Here is a 9,946-nt window from a genome sequence, read left to right on the forward strand (position 1 = left end):
CTGAAGAAGAAGAAGAAGCCTATGGAAACGCTTGAATATGTGTTTATTAGTTGCAGGAAGTATGTTAGTCAAATGAGAATGTTGAGGGTAGAAACTGTAGTTTGAAAAGGTGGCTGAGTGGTTAAGTCATGATAAAAGGAAGTGTGTGGTTTATTGTTTCTGTTTTATTTGTTTTGTTTTTTGAGAAATACTGTACTCATCAAGAGGATCTAAGGATTTGGAAGTGATGTAACAGTAAAACCCAGGAGATGGCAGTAGTGCAACATCTTTGGATTCAAGCTGCCATTAAAAATGAAAGAAGATTTGGGCAGGTCAGTTTGAGTTATGTTTTGTTGTGGCTTTTGGGTAGAATTTTGTTAAGTTGATCTCTTTTATGGACCCACTTGGGTCTTAAATAGTTTGTCATTTTAAATATTTGTAATAATGTTGTCCTTTTTGTCACAGCGGGGTGCGCCGATGTGTGCGGAAACAGGACCCAAAAGCAGATGATGACGAGGAATAGTAATGATTAACAGAAAAGTGAACCTTTATTGCGATGACGGCAGGAAATGAACCAAGAGACCAAAGCAAACAGGCAAAACACTAAGAAACAAAACACTGAACTGACAAAACACTAAGAAACAAAACACTAAAGGTACTAAGACCAAAAACTATAACTATGACCGAGGTGGAAAAATAAACAGGCTATGACTATGACTCTGGTGAGAATAAACAGACGAACTGACAATGGCATGAAGAAAACAAAAGGCTTAAATACAGACATGAGGTGATCAGGGGAAGTGGCGACACATGAGGAAACAGCTGACTGACATGAATCTAATGACAGGACCAGGAGGAGTGAAACTAAATACAATGACCAAAGAACACATGACACTGTCAGAATAAAACAGGAAACACTAAAACTAGACATGACAATACAAACTTAACATACCAAATACGTGATGAATAATGCAAGAACTCAAACAGAAAACCCAGGAACAATAACTGCCTAAACTAAAGGCAAATAGGAAATACCACAAAACTAACAACATCTCAAAAAATGAGGACAATACAAAGAAAGCTCAAAGTGCTGGGTCGGAGACCCAGCCTGTGACACTTTTTGGCTATACTACAACCCATGTGTGAAGATTACACCTGTGTTTTTATGTTCTTGGCTGCCATGATAGTCTTTTATTCCTTATCAGTTCTTTAGTAAACAATATTATTCCTTCCCACTGTCTTCAAAGTGCTTGCTCACAGGGTGTCATCTGGTTGGTGGGGTTTGTCTATATATTTTAGGGTCCTTGCAAATTAAAGTACCTTGAGGCAACTGTGACTTGGTACTATAAGTAAAACTGTCTTGAATTGAACTGATTATCTCATTCTGTATGCCTGGTATGGTTTTATAGATTAAACAAGCTTAGCATAAGGCCTGGGAACAGGTAGAAACTGCTTTCTTTTAGACAATGCTTGTGGTGGTCAGAGGGCCCGGTGGCGCCAGTGTCCGGCAGCCTCGCCTCCGTCAGTGCGTCCCAGGGCAGCTGTGGCTACAATGTAGCTTGCCATCACCAGTGTGTGAATGTGTGTGTGAATGGGTGAATGACTGAATGTGTAAAGCGCTTTGGGGTCCTTAGGGACTAAGTAAAGTGCTATACAAATACAGGCCATTTACCAATGCTTCCAGTCCTGCTAAAGTAAACCCAGAAACATACATAAAACTTCTGAGGTGTAACATACTGTTGAGCAAAAGACCTCCCGTCAGTAGATTTTGGGACTTCTAAACATTTTGCTGCAATCTTTAGAGAAACAGCTAACTGAACTTAGATCAAGATCTGTTTCTACCATGCTTACATTAATGTAGTAACTAGTTTTCCATTAAATGTTCAGCAAGAAAATAATTGCACTTACTCACAAAATAAAATTACTCTATTGTTATGATTTGTCTTCCTGCACACCCAGTTTTTAATGCTAATCAAATCCCAATGTATTTAATATGCAAACAATCTTGAAATACAAAATTTGTCAACACTGTTTCTTTTTACCAGAACGTCATTTGAGGTTTGTGTTTTACAAGCATGTTGGCTACAAATTCACAGGATGTATAATTAACATATTTAGCTACAGTTCACATGTAATTAAATCGGGTATAGCTACAACAACTTTTGTTTTTATGTCCTTAGCTTTGCTTGATCAGATGTTTCTCATTCACAGGACAGATGACGATGGTGTCAGAGGCTTTGTCACAGCAGTACAGGTAGAAAAATGGAAGAATTTTTTCAGTGAAGGTATCCTCAAAGGTGTAAATATGGGTCCGTGCTCTCACATCATAAAACGACACTTGGCCTTCTTCGTAGTCCACATACACGCCCACTCTCTTGGGCTTAGGGTCGAGGGAGAGCAGTGATGGTGGGGATGTTGACGCTCTGTATCCCTGGCCTTTCTTCATGGCCAGAGCCCAATAGCCTTGGGTGGTGCTTACAGAGATCCTGCCCTTTCTGTTAACAGATGACCTCGCCACACCAAGGTACCAGTCATCCTTTTCCCCCACCTGGACCTCCCAGTAGTGTCTGCCAGAAGTGAAGCCCTCATGGGCCAATACTATAACCACCGTGTCGAAGCGATCGGGGTGGTCCGGGAGGTCCTGCCAGGCACCCAGGTGTCTCACCTGATGTCTATCCTGAGAGAGCTGCAACCACGGGTTAGCTGTGTCAGGGTCAAGAGTGACATCCACTGCAGAAGAACGAGACAGAGGATATATTTTGTTGGGGAGTTTAATGATGAAAACACAGGAAAGAAAAATAAGTAAAAAAAGCTTTACCTGTATATTTCAGAACTTTTTTGATCTCTGTAAAAACAAAATACAACATTCTCTTAAGATATGTTTCTTATACATCTTTACTTTTTTTAAAAATAAAATGAATAGTCACACAGTAACAAAGGTATTTTTGAATGTTTATGGAAGTCCTACCACTGTCAGACAGTTTGTCAATCATTTCAGTCAACGTCGCCTCTAGTTTGGACACTAATTTTCTGATCATGCCAACACATGTGTCAGTGGGAACACTGGTCTCAGACCAGTCTTTAACAGATGGTGGAGTGCTGAGGGCCGGGAAGCTCTGCAGAAAGATACAGCCCAAGGGGGGGCAACAACTTAGAAACACGTTATTGACTAAAATAAGATGACCACAGTCATGGTTCTTTTCAAATAACCACAGATCACAAAGATTTTAAGGCTTCTGAACTAAGAAACAAATATGGTTGTAGAATTATTTCCAAATTAAGAGACTCAAATGCTCAGGGTTGCGTCAGAATGGGCATTATTTATGAAACACTGCCAAAAAAAACTTGCAAAGCTACTCTTTGATTGGATTGCAGGTATTGGAATGCAATACAGTGTAGAGCAGAAAGAGGGCGCTGTTGTCATTTAATTTAGCTATTAGTGAATACTGTAAAAGGCACCTGGTTTCACTGGAAAACAGGGTTAACAAAATGCTGGAAGTGTCATTTTACCATAAAAATCCTTTGAAATGAAGAAAAAAATAAGGAAAAATTAGAAAAATATCCATGAACTTGTACACCTTGCAAGGTAAAATATCAAGTACCACAACTTAAATTTGGCTCCCCGACACTGAGCACTGAAACAAAGCCTCTCTCACCTTTAAGAAATGAATGTGGTCAGTCCGAGCAACGGTTTCCAACTCTGTGTTCCTCCTCTTTAGCTCAGTGATTTCCTGTTCCAGTTCAGTAATGAGGCCTTGAGCCCACCTCTCCGTCTGCCTCTGCTTCTCCTCGATGACCAAAACCAGCTCGGCCTGAGTTTTCTGGATGGAGCGCACCAGCTCCGAGAAGACCTGCATGCTTTCCTCAATCTCTCTTTGAGCACTGGCCTGAAAGTACAAAAAGCACATGTATGTTGAACAACCATGTGAGTGTAGATTGTGACGTGGCCATGCAAAGGTAAAAACTCACTTTATTGAGCTCCACAGAGTGTTTGATCTCCTCCACCTTTTTCACTCTGTCCTGGATCATCTGCTGAACGTCTATTCCTGTCCTCTTAAGCTGTGCCTGCACAGTATCAGATCACACGGGCATGACTTGTGGTAATTATAAACTTGATGATGTGAAAAGATTATTAGTCTTTAGTTGTAATCAGGCAACAGAGAAGATAACATCATAAAGACACTGTGGACCAGCCTGCTGTACAAGGCGAGGTCTGTGCAGCATAGTTGTTCGTGTTAATGTTTCCTTAAAATCCTGGAAGGTTTAGGTTGAATCATTAGTTTAGTAAAAGTAAACAAAAAAACAAACAAAAATTCAACTCATAGACTCACAAACAACAGAACCTGTTGTATCACCAAACCTTTCTGACATGTTAAGGGCACAATAGGTCAAAGCTTGGTGGTGCCAAGGGGTCATTTAGTGCTTAATAAATGTATTAGACCACCACCCAATATAAGGTTTATGCCACAGCTGCCCTAAATTAACGGTACTTGTAATTATGAAAATATTTTTTATATTTTTGTAATGGTTAATCCACCAATATGTGCAAGTTCTATTTAAATCTAAATCAGAAGTATGCAGCTCCAGGCTTCGAGGCCCGGTGTCCTACAGCTTTTAGATGTGTCCTTGATCCAACTCAGCTTATTTAAATGACTAAATAACCTCTTTAACAAGCCTTGAAGTTCTCCAGAGGCCTGGTAATGAACTAATCATGTGATTCAGGTGTGTTGACCCAGGGTGATATCTAAAACCTGCAGGACACTCCCTTAAGGCCTGGAGTTGCCTACCCCTGATCTAAATGGGGCGACCGTGGCTCAGGGGGTTGGGAAGCCTATCTGTAACCGGAAGGTCGCCGGTTTGATCCCCGGGCTCTCTGTCCTGGTCGTCGTGTCCTTGGGCAAGACACTTTACCCTACCGCCTACTGATGTTGGCCAGAGGGGCCGATGGCGCAATATGGCAGCCTCGCTTCTGTCAGTCTGCCCCAGGGCAGCTGTGGCTACAACTGTAGCTTGCCTCCACCAGTGTGTGAATGTGAGAGTGAATGAATAGTGGTATTGTAAAGCGCTTTGGGTGCCTTGAAAAGCACTATATAAATCCAATCCATTATTAAATGATATATCTAATACTAAATTTAGCCATAAATCTTAAAATTTTGTCAGGACCTGAGTGACAAAACGCTTCTCCCACTGAAATCAAACGTCTAAATGAACAGAATCAACTTTCTGGGGTTAAATGTGACACTTAATTAATTTCTGACTTCCCAGTGAAGTCCAGAAATGTCTGTATACAAACATTTTTGACAAATTTCAAAAATATTTGTCATTTCTGTCACAGCTGATCTTATAAATCTGTTAAGCACTCTACATAATATTTTTTTTATGTGGTTGATCTATCTACAGTGCATTACTAACGATACGATTAACAATTAACAATGAAAAATGTGCATCATAACCATCATTTGAATATCTTTCACCATTTTGAATGTGGGAATCTGTGAACTTATGACATTAACTAAAGATGAACAATTAGCTGACTATAAATAGCAGAGAGGGTGTGTACTGGGTGCCATCTGAGCTGATCCTTTTTTCTTGATAAGACAAAAAAAAGAAAGAAAAAGAAAAGAGAACTTCTTGCTGAGAAATGAGGGTGCATAAATAATTCAATGAAAATATCTTGCTCTGCTTCCAGCGCATACAGTAGTATGCATCTCCAAAAAAGGTCATATTTATTCATATTAATAACTAAAGAATCCTTTTGAAGGAGTCCACAGAGTCTGGCAAATGAAACTGGAGTGTTGTGGAGCCACAGATTGAAAGGCTCTGTCCCATCCTAGTCTTCAACCATGTACAAGTAACAGTAATACATTTGAGCCTGCAAACAAACACTTCAAGCAGAAGTGTGTTTAACGAAAGTCTGAAGCTTTTCCATTTAGTCCTCCGTGTGTAAGTATGAGAGTTTATCTGTTTTATCTTTGGCACCAATCACCTGATTTAAACTATGTTAAAAAATACTGCGTAAATCGTACATGACAAGGTGTAAACAAAATATCAGTCTCCTATCTGTATAACTGTGCTTTCTGCAGTTCTCCAGATCTGCTGTCAGCGATCGTGACTTCAAGCATCCATCATTTTACGTTAACTCTGGCTGCACTCGCAAGAGTCCATATTTATAGAACAGTGATACCAATTTTTTACTCTAAACATTTTGAAGGGCCTAGGTCAAGTGGTTTTTTAGATAATGGATTTGAAACTATCCCTCCAACAAAAAAGAGAACAGCGGTAGTAAGACATGAATCTTTCCACTTGAGTTCCTTTAGCTAAGTCTGAGCTGGTCCGGGGGGAGGCAGTTGATGAACCGGCAAGAATTGACCCGCAAATATCTTGAAATCTTTTCCAGCACAGATAAACATTTGGTCCCTGTCCTATATTTGGATGGCAGTGCATCTGTCTCACCTTTTTCTCTGTCCATTCTCTCTCCACAGGGACTGTGTAGTGAGCCCTGTGGTCCGTCTCGGTGCAGAGGACGCACACGCACATCTGATCCTTCTTACAGAACAGCTCCAGGAGCCTCTCGTGCTTCGGACACATCCTGTCCTCCATGTTGGCAACGGGCTCCATCAGCTTGTGCTTAGTGAAGCGGGCTGAGTGACATTTCAGATGCTCCTCGCAGTATGAAGTCAGACACACCAGGCAGGATTTGACCGCCTTCGGCCTACCTTCTCCAAGGCAAACGTCGCACAAGACTTCCTCCCAAGATTGAGATTGGAGCGAAGAGAAAGAAGGAGATGGTAAGGTCTGAGGAAGTTGAGAAGCAGAGATTTGAGGTGAGGGTGGGGGTGATGTTTGGGGAAGTGGAGGCGGTGGCTCTTGTGCTGTGGCTTGGTGTGCCAGTGGAGGAGAGGTCTTTGGAGGTGAAATTGGAGGGATTAAAGGTGGTAAGTCTTCTTGCTGTGGCCTCTTCTCTCCTTGTTTCTCCTTCACTCCCTCTTTCTTTCTCTTCTCCTCTTGTTTCAGCTTCAGCTCCTCCAAAAGCTGCTCTTTCTGGTCTTTCTCCAAAAGCCTCTCCTCATCCTCCCTTTTCCTCCTTTCTATTGTCCACTTCCTTTCTTTCCCTTCTCCCTCTTCCTTGCTTCCCTTCCCTTCCATGCTTTTAATCCTAATCTCCTTGAACTGCTCTGCAATTTCCCTCAAGACAGTGTTGACACTAATATCGGGCCTTTTGTAGAAGGACTTCTTGCACATAGGACACTGATACAAAGGACTGCTTTTCCAGTATCCCAGGATGCAACTCTGGCAGAAGTTGTGTCCGCAGGGGATGGACACGGGGTTGGTGAAGACGTCCAGACAGATGGAGCAGTGCACCTGCTCTTCTGAAAGGTTCCCAGTAGTGGCCATTCCTGCACGGCGGAGAGGCAGGGTCATTTTCAGTGCAAGCAACCAGCCTTTGAATGGGTCATCAAACCTGCTGTGATATCGAGGTCGCTAGGATTAGATGGCATGACCTTAATGATGTCGTCTACAAGCAGATCTACAAAGCAAAGCATGGCGGGACTCATTTATCATTACATGCTTTGAAATTACAGGTCATAATGTTTTAGGTAAACATTTAGAATAATGACAAATGAGTCCCGATTAGTCCCGACTCATTTTAAGAGCTTACATGCATATGTCAATATTTAAATACAAAACATAGTCAACATCTTTCATAATCATTATTTATATTAAGATATTTTGAAAGTATTTAAATATTGATACTGCCCTCTTGTGGCCACATATTGTAATAGTCACACTGCTTTTAATTTCTGACCCAAGAAATTTATAGATAAATACAACTATAACTATAATAAGTTTATCAGAGGACGGCAATTAATAGAATCATCACATGAATTTTAACTCCTAATCTTTTCTTTTTAAAAGCAAACTCCATATCACAAGCTAAAGATTATTATGTCTCTCCTGTACGCTGGTACACTGCGACACAAATGTATCTGTGAAGCTGCAAGTAAGCAGGTTTGACCTATAAGACAGGCAGCTTCAGGCCTAGGTGTTCGTGACAGACCAGATTAAGATTTTTCCAAAAATACTAGCGTACCGCATGACCTGTCTTGCAGTGCTGGCAGCGCTTAAACTTTCTTATTTTGATAAATGAACACCTAGTACCTAAAAATATACAAACTTATAACTCTACGATTGAAGTCTTCTCTTGAACTATTTTAATCTATAATTCCCTGCCTGCAATGGAAAGAAAGTCCATACCACAGGTCAGCACTCATTAGAATAAAAATGTTATTAGAAAAAAAAATCCAACAACAATACTCCCCTAAGAGTTATGTCTGTGTACAGAGAAGCAGATGATACCCTGTGGAAATTAAAAACACAGGAGGTGAAGGGAGAGACAAAAAACAGAGATCTGGGAAACTCACCAGAGAGCAGCTGCCTGGAGACTCCACAGTGCACTGACATATGAGACAGGCTGTAACCGCTGCCCCTTACAGCCGCCCCCCACACAAACACACACTCAACTCAGACCCAAAATATACCCCGCTCCCTCAGTCTCCTTTTAACCTAGATACAAATATTCTCTGGCCATGACCCTCAAAGCTCCAGGAGGAATAGCTTTAAGTCTTCAGAGAATACAGCACATTAGCTAGGGTCAAATTCAGGAGTTTGACAAAGAAATTAAAATAGCAGAAGTAACACTAAAATCTGAGAACGCTTACATGTTGAGGATTTAATTTTTTGTGTTAATAATTGTAGGATTTTCAAATTGGCAAAATTTAAAACACAAAAAAATATTAGACTGTTAGCTTAGCACAAAGATTAGAAGCACAGACCATATAAAAACATGGATGTAATATCCAGGTTTTAAAAAAGAATAAGTCAACGTGGAAGTGTCTTAAACCTGCATTCTACCTGAAGGCCACCAGAGAGCGATAGCTGTGGTTGTAAAAAAACAAACAAAACCTTTGGGCCTGATAGAAGGCCATGCTTTCTGCAAACAGTTTGTGGACTCAGTCACTGATTTCTGGTTATACTGAATCAAAAATGAAGTCGATTTATAAAGCTTTATAGTTTTTGTATCATTATATATTTCAAAATAGAGCCTTAACCATGACCACTGTTCACCAGCTAATGACGTATGACTGGTAAGTAGTTTGCCAACTAGCATGTAGTTTCACAGTCAAACCCGTCCCTCTTCATATCATCCATTCTTTTAAAGATGGTGACGGTAAAAATGCCAAAGTTGAGGCTTCAGAAAGACATGTCAGAAACCAGTGGATGACACGACGGTAGCTACTACAGTCTATCTCCTTCATGCTGTCTATGACTAAAAACACTTTCTTCTCTCTCTTTGCTGGCATTGCTAAAGTTCAACATTACAAGTGTAGTAAAACAGACAGCTGACACTAAAATAGTTCTATATTTTGTGGAGATTATACATGATATAGATCACTGATATTTTTTTTAGCTATGCTAAGCTAAAGGGATCCAGAGGATGCCTTAGTCAGAGGCTTTTTTTTAAAATCTTCTCTTATACCAGAGGCCTATTTAACCAACCCCAAAGACAGAGCTCACATTTCAAGGTTGCTTTTGTCGATTTATAACAAAAGTAAGTTCAGTGTAATTCAGTCTCCTGACAGTTTTTGTTAAATGTTTTGTCTACATAAACCCTTGAAGAAAAAGTAAACAATGTGATAACCACTGCAAAAAAAGTGCAGGTGTTTTAATTATGTTATGACTCCATCAGGAGAGTTCATGTTTTTTGTGTAATCTTATTTACTGTCGTGACTTAATGGACAGTTAATATGAGTGAGATAAAATAAAACAAGATATATATTTTTTAGTTTCTAGATCAAATGGCTTGAATTGTCCAATGACATAGGTTTAAAAACAAAACAGACTGTTAGGTTACCAAACATGGGTGTGTCTGAGGCCCTGAAAAGTAGGACACTGCCACTGATAAAAT

General features: G+C 40.3%; 1 protein-coding gene across 3 annotated transcripts; it reads right to left on the reverse strand.

Moving 5' to 3' along the window:
* Positions 1–507: 507 nt before the first annotated feature.
* Positions 508–8,456, reverse strand: LOC146636095 (E3 ubiquitin-protein ligase TRIM39). 3 transcript variants are annotated; one of them, XM_085349444.1, is made up of 7 exons: positions 8,403–8,442; positions 6,433–7,376; positions 3,949–4,044; positions 3,636–3,866; positions 2,948–3,095; positions 2,798–2,824; positions 508–2,709 (listed from the first exon to the last, which is right to left on the reverse strand). In XM_085349444.1, exons 1-7 carry the CDS (start codon positions 8,440–8,442, stop codon positions 2,156–2,158), a joined length of 2,040 nt encoding a protein of 679 aa, XP_085205570.1. In that variant the 3' UTR covers positions 508–2,155. The 3 variants fall into 3 exon arrangements, with proteins under 3 accessions (XP_085205570.1, XP_085205572.1, XP_085205571.1); XM_085349446.1 differs by having other exon boundaries at positions 509–2,709; positions 6,433–7,444; positions 8,403–8,456; XM_085349445.1 differs by having other exon boundaries at positions 509–2,709; positions 6,433–7,507; positions 8,403–8,440.
* Positions 8,457–9,946: the final 1,490 nt, after the last annotated feature.

The sequence above is a fragment of the Diplotaxodon limnothrissa genome, linkage group LG3 (genome assembly GCF_057381915.1).
Source record: "Diplotaxodon limnothrissa isolate DT_005_m linkage group LG3, D_limnothrissa_male_GT1.1, whole genome shotgun sequence".
Taxonomy (NCBI): domain Eukaryota; kingdom Metazoa; phylum Chordata; class Actinopteri; order Cichliformes; family Cichlidae; genus Diplotaxodon; species Diplotaxodon limnothrissa.